The 12,978-nt window shown below is 41.3% G+C and overlaps 1 protein-coding gene across 4 annotated transcripts in view; it reads right to left on the reverse strand.

The window, feature by feature from the left end:
- PTPRE (protein tyrosine phosphatase receptor type E) overlaps window positions 1-12,978 on the reverse strand; it is a 557,332-nt gene that overhangs the window by 133,076 nt on the left and 411,278 nt on the right. For all 4 annotated transcript variants that reach the window (XM_029610013.1, XM_029610014.1, XM_029610012.1 and 1 more), the window contains 3 exons: window positions 8,192-8,327; window positions 7,630-7,779; window positions 1,666-1,759 (listed from right to left, as the gene is read on the reverse strand). In XM_029610013.1, coding sequence (XP_029465873.1) covers window positions 1,666-1,759; window positions 7,630-7,779; window positions 8,192-8,327 — 380 coding nt within the window. The remainder of the gene's footprint in view (window positions 1-1,665; window positions 1,760-7,629; window positions 7,780-8,191; window positions 8,328-12,978) is intronic.

The raw sequence follows: 12,978 nt of genomic DNA on the forward strand, positions 1-12,978 counted from the left end.
GCTCCGAAATCAAGGTGGGGGAGGCCTCGAAGGGAACTTTCCTTCGGCCTCCCCCACCTTCCCCTCCCTTCTCATACCTAACTCACTCCCCAGCCCTATCTACACCCCCCCTACCTTTATCGCGAAAGTTATGCCTGCCCCAAGCGGCCGGCCAGCGAGCGTGATTCCCCAGCCGTGAGTGATTTCGGAGGCCTTGGCCATGCCCCCAGGCCGGAACCATGCCCACACTCCCGGAACGCCCCCGAATGATGCGCCACCGCGACACGCCCCCAACACGCCCCCCAGGAAAGCCCCGGGACTTACGCACGTCCCGGGGCTTCCGCGCGCTGCTGAGGCTATGTAAATTAGGCTTGGCGCGTGCAGGGGGTTTTTGAAAGGGTTACACGTATAACGTATGCGTGTAACCCTTTTAAAATCTACCCCTTAGTTTTTTGGAACTTGCCAGGTTCTTATCGCCTGGATTGGCCACTGTTGGAGACAGGATGCTGGGCTTGATGGACCCTTGGTCTGATCCAGTATGGCATGTTCTTATGTAAGTACCTTGTCTATTATAGAGTTAGGAAATCATGGCCCCACCACTATGATCATTATATGCTTGGCAGAATACTGCAATGGTTTGCTATTGCCTTCTTGCAACCAGTAAGATCATTTTTTTTCAAACCATTTTTAACATAGAGGCCTATGTACTAAGCTACAAATTTTTTTTTATAGATGGAGCTTATTCATTTTAAATGCACTAAACAGCCTGAAATGCACAAAAATGCTTGTTTTCAGGGATTTTTTAAACACTTTTGCATGCATTTTGCCCTTTTGTGAAAACATTTGCAATTATGCTACCTTGCATGCATTAAACTATTGCATGTAGTTTACTACCTGTGAAAGTTAACTGCAAATCGGAATTAATGACCTGTTGTGATGCAATATCATGCAAAGCAATTTATTTAATCATAATCAAGTGCAAACTGGTGTGCAAAGACATCTTCAGGGACCGGATTTTGCAAAAAATATTTTTTTTGGCTGTCAAGGAGCTGAAGTTTACAAACAAGTTTTCTATTCAGCTTATCTGCTGGTAACAGCACCGCCCCCTTTGTGTGCCAAATCCTTGGTGCTCTGTGATATGCCAACCTCTCCCTCACCCCTATGTGGCTCATAAATGTGTACAAATTAGCTTGGTGGGAATGCAACTCCCACCTCTAAGGCCCCTGTCCCCTATAACAAAATGTGCACCAAACCTCCTGAGTGGGCCCTTCCTGCCACACCTTTGGTCTCCCCAAGCTTACCCCATAAGTGTTGGGGATCTTCAAGGGACGCGATCCTCATTTGCTCCTGCCCTGCTAGCACCGTCTTGAAAAATGACACTCCCTGACAGCATGTGCTCCTTTGCCTCGCAAATCGGGGTGGCAGTGAGATCAGAGGCAGCCATCATGAAATTTTATGTGCATTGCTACAGTCAGGAATACGTAAAAGTTTGCATAAAAGTTTGCTATTAAGCTCATTTGCATCCATAGCAAACATTTTTGGAAATAGGCAACTAACCCATGGAAAATTTCTCAAGATATACATAATACTTTCTGTGATATTTAACCTAACTGACATTATAAAGTATCATAACATCTGGTACACAAAAAGCTTTTGAGATATTTTGTTCAATAGAAGAAAACTTACATGGGATGATTTGGATGACTCTGGCTTTCTTCATGTTAGCAGGCAGATTGCCAGTTCTCATGTTTTCTTTCATTATTCGAACATTGGTTAATTTCTGAAATGAACGTTAGGGTATCATCAGAAAGTTGAGATAGAGGGCTTAACTTACCAGGTTTCTTTCTTGTTCCCCATAGACAATGAATGGGAGAAAAGCTTAAGTGAATTGGATCCAAAATACTTCATCTAAATTGCCAGCAGGCTTTCATCCCGGCTATTAAAACAGCCGATTACATTCTGCTGCTATTCTTGTTTAAAACTGCTGTCTATATTCTAAAATAGAAGATTTTATTTTCAATTGAGGGCCAGTAGCATACAAAATGGGATAAAGCTTTTGAAATTAAGTCTAGTGTGTGCAATCTTTTCAATAATGGCTATAACACAGAGTGGCTTGCTCTGAGGCACAGATGTTAAAGCATTTGTACATCTTTGTTATTATAACAGCGCATTCACCTTTTATTAGACAATTAATGGACACAAACAGGGTAAATGCATGTCATTTGATTCTTTAATGCAAATAGGGAGGAGGAATAGCCTAAGCCTAGTGGTTAGAGCAGTGGGCTATGAACCAGGAGACCAGGGTTCGAGTCCTGCTGTCGCTCCTTGTGACCTTGGGCAAGTCACTTTACCTTCCATTACCTCAGGTACAAACTTAGATTGTAAGCCCTCTGGGGATAGAGAAATACCTACAGTACCTGAACGTAAACCAGTGTGATATCTCAATTGAGATCAAATGTTGGTATATAAATAAAATAAATATCCAAAAAGCAGCTTTTCTTTTTTTTTGCATACTCAGCACTTTCTAGAAAAAAATGTGCTTGTTGCTTTATTACAAAACCTGAGAACATAAATCAGCACAGCTCATCATAGGATAAAATACAGCTTCAACATCGTAGCTCAGGCCAGGTAACGTTACATGCATACAGGCCACACACGTGCAAGTTTATCCACTTATCTGGTAGGCAATTTTCTAACAAGCCATTTATGTGGATAAAGCACTGTTGATGAACCAGGAATGTCTTTTGAGTAGGAAGATGTCCTGGGTAGAGCCCATGGTGATTTTAAATGTGCATAATCTCCCAGCGGCTGTAAGGGATTCCTATGGAAGGGGTCCCACTTGCATTGCAAGAATCCTACCTTTAGACCTCTTCTTCCCCTTAGACACCCAGCCTGTCCAGGTTCCTTGATTTGCAGAGCTCCAGATGGGGTCTCCTCCTCTTGCTCTTTCTTCTTTTGACTCAGTTGTGCATTTTCCTTAGCTGTTACTTCTGGGATTTCTCTTGTAGAAAAATCAGGGGGATCAAGCTATTTCTCAGCTGAAAAGTATAACTGGAGGAGTTGATTTGTACAACACAAAAACTTGTTGGGTTAAATGGAGCAGCATAAGACGCCTAATATTAAATATATTGCCAGGTAGCTGGATAACTTGTGTACAACACAAATCAACTCCTTTATTTATACTTTTCCTCCACTATAATAACTACAAATCTTTAGTTATGTCAATTTTAGAATGAATACCTCAGAATGTTTCTGTAACATCACCCCCGTAAACCCCACCCTGCTTCAAAGTGCCTCTCTACAGAGGTACATATTCTGATTGGATAACTCTGAGGGCAGAGAAGATAGCCATTTTAACTTTTGAAAGGATGATTTGGACTTTGAGTTAAATGGGGAGATTTTTGGATCCTCCTTCCCCAGTGAGATGGCAGTGCTGAGAAATAGCTTGATCCCCTGATTTTTCCACAAGAGAAATCCCAGAAGTAACAGCTAAGGAAAAGTGAACAACTGAGTCAAAGGCAGAAAAAACCAAAAGGAGGAGACCCCATCTGGATCTCTGCAAATCAAGGAACCAGGACAGACTGGGTATCTAAGGGGAAGAAGAGGTCTAAAGGTAGGATTTTTTGCAATGCAAGTGGGACCCCTTCCATAGGAATCCCTTACAGCCGCTGGGAGATTATGCACATTTAAAATCACCATGGCTCTACCCAGATGTCTGAAACAAAGAACACCTTCCTACCCAAAAGACATTCCTGTATCATCAGTCAGAAGTAATCTCACAATTCTGCATAATGGACTTTATTTTGCCTTAAAATAATTAGTAAATTATTAAACACCCAGTTCCTGGTCCTGCCTGTTCTTTTGCAGCATCTCCCAGGGATGCCACAGCTACAGAAACACACAAGGTACACACTAAAGTTCTTTCTCAGTGTTTGGGCCCTAGATGAAGAGTCTCCCCCCTATAGAAAGAATGCCCCCCAAGGATCAAGAGTCAAGCTGGGAAGGAGTCAGCTAGATGAAGCAGCCCCATAAGTTATAAATGTGACTGTGCACCCTTGGGACTAAACACCCCGGGTAAGAGCTACCGAAGAATTTGGAGGGATTGGGGAAGCTTGGCCCATAGGGCTGCTTTTTAAAATACTGTATGGGGCATGGGGAATTGTGCCACAGGCTCGTCTCTGACTAAATCAATTATTTTGCATATAGCTAAAGCTATCTGGCCACACGAAGCTGGATAACGTTAAAAGTAAGTAACAATATTCAAAAGATATCCAGTTAAGTTATAAATTATCCAGCTAAAGATATCCAGAAAACTTTATTTGGGGATATTCATCGGGATGCTTATCCTGCTGAATATCCAGGATAACTTATCCAGCTAACCTTATCATCCTATTCAATAAACACTGTGCCAAATAATGAGTGCACGTTTTGGCTATAAATTAGGACGTGATTAAATATATCATAAAAGCCACCAACTGGATGAAGACAGTTTGTTAGGGGAAAATACTGGCATTTTGGCTGGCTAAGCATGAAACAGTGCAAGTAGAAGACAGACAGAGAGGAGAAAAAGTATCTAGGGCTCTAGGAGAGCCCAAAGAGGGCTTCTGGTTTCATGATACCACGCAAGTTTTTCCTCCTCTAAACTTGGCCACTAAGGACAAGCACTGCCACCTCCTGCTTTGTTCAGATGTCACTGTATCCTGTCTGCCTTTTCCCTAATGGAGCGCCTGCAGGCCTGGGGTTCACATTGAATTTGATTAGTGATCCTGGGCGGCATTTGTCAGCTGCTGACCTGAGCTGATATATTTTTCATGATGTGCTGCTTCACAGCCTAGGATTTCTGTGTTAAATCTTTGCCAAACAGGATGCTGTAATTGTCTAGAATGCATTCCAGGATCTTGTCATTCTCTTCTTGGCTGAATGTACTTTAGCATCTGCAAGCATGCCACTGGCTCTCAGTCCTGCTTCCTCATCGTCATTGTTGGAGGATAAGGAGACAGAACTGAGAACATTAAATGCAAATTTAGCATGCATGCTACACATTTAGTGCTTTCATGCTAACAAAACCTTAGCTTGAAGTTTAGTGAATATAACTGTTAGAGTCATAGTGGTAGCTTTTACTAGGAAGGAAGAGCTATAAAAAACATAATGGGACAATATTGAATAGCCTGTGTTGTTGCAAAGTATGTGAGTACTCTGTGTATTTTGCACTTTATCTGTTAGACGGCAGAACCAGGGCAAAATACTATACATTTGAAAATGAACATGCATTTTTTTACTCTTCAACTTATGTACTTCTAGCAATGCTTCTTTTTAATCTGGCTAAAAGTGCATGCATTGAGTTTAACTTTCAAACTTATTTACCATATAGCATTTACATGCATAATTGGCCATGCAGAAATTTAGCCTAGTAAATGCTTACTTTCTCTACTTGTTTTATAAACATATGCATGTATATTTTAGGCACAAAAAAAACCATGCACATACTATTTTGAAAATACTTGTGCATGTATTTGAAATCATCAGTTCATCAATACCTCTGCCAATTCACCCAGTTGGTCTCCAATTCATCTAGACCCTCTAAAACAGGGGTGGCCAACTCCAGTTCTTAAGAGCCACAAACTGGCCTGGTTTTCCAGATATCCATAACGAATATGCATGAGATAGATCTACGTATAAAGGAGGAAATGCATGGAAATTTATCTCATGTATTAATATTGTGGATATCTTGAAAACGGTCTGTTTGTGGCTCTCAAGGACCTGAGTTGACCACCTCTGCTCTAACACTTCACCCTGAACACCCACCCAAAATATTGCTGATAACAGATAAGACCGATTTCACTTGCACCAGTCAATAAGCAGGTGTAAAAGTGCAAGAATACGTTTGGTAATATATACATGTATATCTTTCACAAAATAGCAAGTATCATGATCACTTTTGAACCCTGCCCGGGAACATCCCTAGCTTGTTCCTTTGTTCCATTGGAAAAATGTACATGTGAAATGGAAAATATGGCAGACTCTCGACATTTATATAATAGCATACCTGCAAGTACCCCCTTTGAAAATGTACTCCATTATGAAGACTCCTCAGCTGCTCTGAGGAGACAAGTTTCACCCAGAGCAAAGTGTCCCAGTAACTACTTAGCGACTTAAATCCCTTTGAAAAGTGTCCTCATATAAATACAAATCTAAAGAAAAATTATAAAGCTCCGGATGACTTTTTTAAAGTACTTTTCAAGCATTTGTATGTGGGCATATTTCTGCCTGTCTATCACAGGAGCTGTGCAGACCATGGTGCTGAACCGAAGTGAAATGTGCTTTAATAAACCTTGAGGTTGGTTGATTGTTCCTGGATAACCACCAACTGAATTATCCAGTGCTTATTTGCCAGTGCTCCTACTTTAAAATAAATCTTTTACCATTTTCAAGAGGATCTTTATTTAGATTATTTCTTAAAGAATTACTAAATCAATCGGAACAGGGATGTTACCAATTCATTCCCCCAAAATTGCACATCTAAATAATGTAAGAGAAAGAACTATCTCTATTGCTGGACCCCAAATATGGAACTCTATTCCACAGGAATTACGATTAGAAGCAGACATCAAATTATTTAAAAAGGGGATTAAAACTTGGCTTTTTAAACAAGCCTTCCAAGAGCTGTTAACATAATGTCTTCAAACCACTGAATTTTAAATAAACCTTCCAAGATCTGTTAACATAATGATCTCAAACTTCTGATTTTATACCAAGGTAATGTATATATTTTTTATTTTATTATCTCTACTCTTACTATACTGCCTCTCTAATTGTTAAATGTTATGATTACTTAGCCTACTATTTTAGTTTACTATTTTAATTATTTACATTATGAAACTATGCATCTACTTCCTTTCTTTGGAAACGCAAATATTTTAAAATGAATATTTGCTAACTACTGTAAACCGATTTGATATGCTTGCATGAAAAGTCGGTATATAAAAATTATTAAATAAATAAATAAATGAATGAATGAATGAATAAATAAATAAAGACACAGGAGAATATCAAGGAAACATTCCTAAAAGATTTGAACCAGGGAAAAATAAACCACAGGCACAGTAGGGCTCAGATCTGTATGAGCAGCTGTTCCTCTACCTAGTGCTCCTTTCAATGATAGCCACAGAGAATCAGTTACTGAGTGTCATTATACAAAATGATATAGAGTAACATGATTTACTTTTAGGACTCATAACCCTTTCAATGTAAGGGGACAACTAGATTCTTTGTAGATTGATACCTTGTATTGGACCAATTATGAGACTAATACAAAGATGAGGCAGTATGTGAGCTTTCAAGACCATATATACAGTATGTGGCACTGAAGAAAGCACTTATGTGGTCTCAAAAATTGGTATTCTACAGCACTATTAGATTACTCATGTGTTGGATCAATAAAAGGCAAGGCAATAGGTACCTTTTTCTCTGAGACCAACACAAATACCTTCTTGTTTATATTTGAGGCAATGGAAGATGAAGTGACTTTTCCAAGTTCACAGGGAATGTCAGGGAGATTTGAACCTTGGTAGGCCTGGTTTATAGCCTGCAGCTCTAACCACTAGGCTACTTCTCCACTCCAATAACTACTTCCTCTAAAAGTGTACTTACTTTAAATTCTTCTTCAAGCCCTATTTTGTCAAAATGTGGTGTTGTATTGTGCAGCGTTTGCATGTGCTTTTCCAAGGAGGCCACATCAAGTTCTGTGTCACCATAGAGGTAGTATTCAAGTAAGGCTTGATAAATGAATGAATACTGCATCTGCAACAAGTAATTAAAAACAGAGTTTGGCTCAGACCCTAGACCATGACCAAAAATTAGTAGTAAAGAATAAATGAACACAACATTAAAAATAAATGGCATTCCTGGTTAAGATCATCTCTCTAAGAGGAGACTGGTGTTTGATGATTTGGATTCAGCAATAAAACTGATTAAGAAATCTATATGAAAAAGCAATGTGAAATCCAGCATGAATATTGTTTAAAGTGGACTCAAACAAATACAAATACAGTTCAGAAAGTAGCAAAAATATTGTGGTTCTTGCCACTCTGGAACCTGTGAGGCAGCTTGAGTATACTTGGCTACAGGTAGAGTGTGCCTTGACATTTTTGTTAATAGATTACCAAAACCTGGAAAACAAGAACCTTCTCTCCAGTTTGGTTATCTTACTTACATCAGTCTGGACCATTTGCGGACGTTGATTTCTGATTCTTGCAACAAACTCAAAGACGTCAACTTTCTGTTCGGCGTGCATCATATCTATTATAGCATCTATAACTATAAATGTGCCCGTTCGACCCACACCAGCACTTGAAGAGAAAAATGAGGAAGAGATAAAAAATTAACTTCACACACACTAAATCAAAATGATTGCATAGTGAGGGGGAATTTCTGCCTAGCGGCAGAAGTAAAAAATAACATTTTACAAGCTTTCAACAAGAACCTTCCTGGGTTGTTTCCTTTTGAAAAAATGTTAAAAGTTATATGGCCGACCCTTCCGTTTGCCACTAGATGGCCCTAGGTTCCTTACCATCAGGTGGGATTTTCCTTTCTCTTTCAGCCTCTCCATTGAGCTGACTATGATTGGCTATCCCAGGGTACAAGGTGGAGCTAGAGGTAGAGTGTGGTCATTTTGAGTTGGCTTTTGAGAAGTAAGGAGCTATTTTTTTATTTTCTCCCTGCTGATTTGGGTCCACTAACCCAGCTTGGTATTTTTTTGTTTGCGTTTAGAAGAAATTCCTCATCAGTAAATACCCTGAGAAGATCTGCCTCCTTTTAGAGAGAGATTTTGGCCAATTTTTGGATAAGTTTTCTTGTTCTGGGGAACACCCTTTACCATTTGGAGAGGGACAATACCCCCCCCCCCATATTCCAGAGAGTAGGGGCTGGAGACCTGTGAGCAACCCCTTTACTCCCTACAGGAAGCGAAACCAGTGACAGCACTACCCAGCCTAAGATATTTTGAACTTGGAGATATTTGGATTTTCCCCTTTTATTGAGTGTGGAGGTTTTCCCCACCCCTCTGCACATCTTGGAGAAAGGAGATACAGAGCTTTTATCGAGACTGGAAGATCAGGCTTCTCTCCCAGAGAAGTCACACAGAGAGGAAGGAGAGAATGGGATTGTAACATCAAGGTCTGGAAACTCCCAACCGGATCACGATGCAGGTTGTGGGCATCAGACTGAACTTTGGACTCGGGTAGGATCTTTTCGTGGAGTGGGGCTCCCCCCTAGGATTCCTCAATTTACTGGGCTGTTTGCTCAGATGAGGAGACAGTGGCACGCTCCCTCCCAGGATCTAGACTAGAGTGAGGGACACGAGCATCCCCAGCAGAGAGACAATGTAAACAGTTCCAATGTACATTTTCATTTGTGGAAAACGTTTGCGGGACAGTGACTGATGTTTTGGAAAGGATCAGTAAACTTTGTTTGAACACCCGCTCTGAGTCCAGCCTGTTTGCCCCTAAAGAGAATACATTCACCAGAGAGATACACACACACAGCAGACGAAACACTCCATTACCTGGGCCACAGAAAGAGTTCACCCCCTGGGAGGTGCAGAAAGAAGGGGAGAGGATGGCAAGAGCAGCCACGACTAAACAAATATTTTTAAGTCCTAGGGGAAATAGCAAACCCCCCACCCCCACCAACAAAGGGTTACAGTTACATGGGGTAGTTTTGTACCCATGTATCTTGCCCCTGCTTTATCAGCGGCTTGAGGTACATGCCAGAAAACACTTGCACGTATTTGAAACTTAGACACAGGTATTTTACAACACTGACCTAGCACGCCTTCTAGAATGCTTTCATCTTGAGCTGAGGCTGCTATATTTAACTGCTCTGCATGCTTTACTCTAGTTAGCTAAATCGTTCTGAAAACTGCCCTCCCAGGGATTGATTTTCAAAAGGATTTTCGCATGTAAAACCTGGTTTAAGCATGGAAAATGTCCTTTGAAAATCAACTGAGGGCGAATGAGGTTAAAAGCACATGCATATGCGCACTCACAAAAGACATTCTGAGGAAAGAGGGGAAGAGTTGGGGTAATGAAAGGATTTACATGTATTTTCGATTTCACAAAGTACATGCCTAAATCTATGTGTGTGAAGTTACACCTGCTCAAAAGCAGTTGCAACTCTGCGTGTGGTATGCCAGCCTGCACACTAGGGACACCTGCAAATTTTAAAGCTGACTTTTGTGCATATTCACTTTGACATTTTGGGTTAAAATCTCTGGATACAAAGTACCCCCAGACCATGGGCCTATGCGGGCTATTTCAAAATGACGCTGCCTATGAATTAAATGTAAAGAAAAAAAATTAAGGAGAGGAAAACTTATACTCAAAGGGGTAGATTTTCAAATAGCGCGATTTGGCGTACTTTTGTTGGCGCATCAGGCGCAAACAAAAGTATGCTGGATTTTAGTAGATATGTGCGTAGCCGTGCGTATCCGCTAAAATCCGGGATCGGCGCGCGCAAGGCTATCGATTCCGTATAGCTGGCGCGCGCCGAGCCGCGCAGCCTACCTCCGTTCCCTCCGAGGCTGCTCCGAAATCGGAGCGGCCTCGGAGGGAACTTTCTTTTGCCCTCCCCTCACCTTCCCCTCCCTTCCCCTCCCTCCCCCTACCTAACCCACCCGCCCGGCCCTGTCTAAACCCCCCCCTTACCTTTGTCGGGGATTTACGCCTCCCAGAGGGAGGCGTAAATCCCTGCGCGCCAGCGGGCCGCTAGCGCGCCGGGACGCAACCTGGGAGCGGGTCCGGAGGGGGCGGCCACGCCCCCGGACCGCCCCGGGCTGTAACCACACCCCCAGGCCCGCCCCTGAAACACTACGTCCCGCCCCGAAAACGCCGCGCGGATCGGGCCCGCCCCCTCGACATGCCCCCGACACGCCCCCCTCGGAAAACCCCGGGACTTACGCGAGTCCCGGGGTCTGCGCGCGCCGGTAGGCCCATTGAACATAGGCGCACCGGCGCGCAGGGCCCTGCTCGCCTAAATCTGGGCGGATTTAGGCGAGCAGGGCTCTGAAAATCCGCCCCAAATTGCATACAAGTAGAATTGACCATAATGTACATAACAAAATATTACAGAAAATAAAACTGTAAGCTGTAATTGGCATTTTGACCTTCTGCTCTTGGTGACATTCTTAAACTGCTTCATTGCGATATTTTTCTCTATGATATCACCAGAACTTTTAATTCCTTTAAATCCATGGGAGGTAATTTTAAAAGGATTTACATGTGCAAATATAACTACTATTCTTGCAATTTTCAAAAGCCATTTACCCATATAAAGTGTACTTATGCAGGTAAATCCTATGGGCAATTCACTGGCTTATACTGAAACAATTTTCAAAAGCCTGCTTACACAGGTAAAGTGCATGGGTAAAATCCATTTTTAAGCATGTAAATGCTTTTGAAAATCAGGCCCATAGTGTTTAAATAGGCTTTTGAAAATTGCTATGATATATACTCCATGATGTATTGTTGCTTATTTATATCCTCTGTATTGTTAATTATTTTCAGATGAGTAAACTTTGGAATATGGAAGGTAAATCAAAATAACAAAATAAAAAACATGCACGAGTGAGTAAATAAATAGCAGAGAATTAGGGACAGAGCTGCAACTAAAACCCTGCAAGTCCTAGCTTTGATTCCTGTGCACTTACAGACAATACTCTTCTGGTTTCCTTCTTCTCGGTAACAGGTATGCAAAAATAAAATATTTATACTTTTTTGCTTATGACATTAAATTGAAGAATGCTAATCTTTGGTACATCTGGAGTGTAATTTTGTAACATCATGCATAAAAAAGTTAGCAAATATGCACACAAGTTACACCAATTTTCACAGCAGGCTAACGGGCATAAGTCCATTTTGAAAATTATCCCACCAAATCTACCCACACAAGTTACATGTGAAAATGTATATGCATACTTTTAAAAATCTAACAGTATGCATATAAATCCAAGCCCTCTCTCCTCCATTCCTAGGAATGCATTCATTCAATCTAGGTAAATGTACTTGCAAACATGACATGCGCGTGTAACTTTACCCACTCATTGGGTGGGAAATATTGTAAAAGTCCATGTCTGCAGGTACAGCATTGTTCTACATGCAGAAGTCCTTTCAAAACGAACGCTCCTGATGATCTAGGGCCATCATTTATTTCAGCAATAGTTTGTCTTCTCTATAACCACTAGAGGGAGTATAGCTGTAACAAATAACTAACGTTTTAATAGTTTTCATTGTTTCTTTAAGAGGAAAAGGGTTTGGCATCCTGTACTTACACACTGCTACAAAATTTCCTCATTCATTCTTTTATATAACTTTTTTTTTTTTTACATGAGCCATCATGCTGATTCAATATCACTTTCAAAAACTATTATTGCAGATTACATTTGTTTTCTGTATACTGCATTCACTCACTCAACCTGAATTTTGTAAAGAAGACAAGCATGCAAATTACAGTCCTGAGAAATCCACTGTATCACCTGGTATCCACAGGGGCCGGGTAAGCTCTCGGAACCCTTGTGGGAAAAAGGCTGTGCTTATGTCTCCTTGCTGTTCTTCCATGCTAGCAAAGATCAGTCCTGGAAGTGCCTTGGCTATTACTGCCTTCTTAAGGGATAATTTTCTAACAGCCCTCCCAAATAAGGCTGCATAGGCGTGCATAGGTCTGCTTTGAAAATTGTCCCTCCAAATTTATCAGCACACAATTACGCTTGCTATTATGTGCTCAGAAAGGTTTCGAGAAAAGTACGCACCTAAGTTCAAACTCCTCCCCACCCCCTCCCCTGGGAATGCCTCTGCTCATTCTGGGCAAATTTATGCGCAAACATGCAATACATGCATAAGTTTACCCTCATATTGGGCGGGCAATTTGTAAAAGGCGATTTCTGTGGGTTAAATACTGCTTTACCCGCCAAAATGCCTTTGACAATTTCACTCTATGAGGGGTAAC

The sequence above is a fragment of the Rhinatrema bivittatum genome, chromosome 7 (genome assembly GCF_901001135.1).
Source record: "Rhinatrema bivittatum chromosome 7, aRhiBiv1.1, whole genome shotgun sequence".
NCBI classification, from domain to species: Eukaryota; Metazoa; Chordata; class Amphibia; order Gymnophiona; family Rhinatrematidae; genus Rhinatrema; species Rhinatrema bivittatum.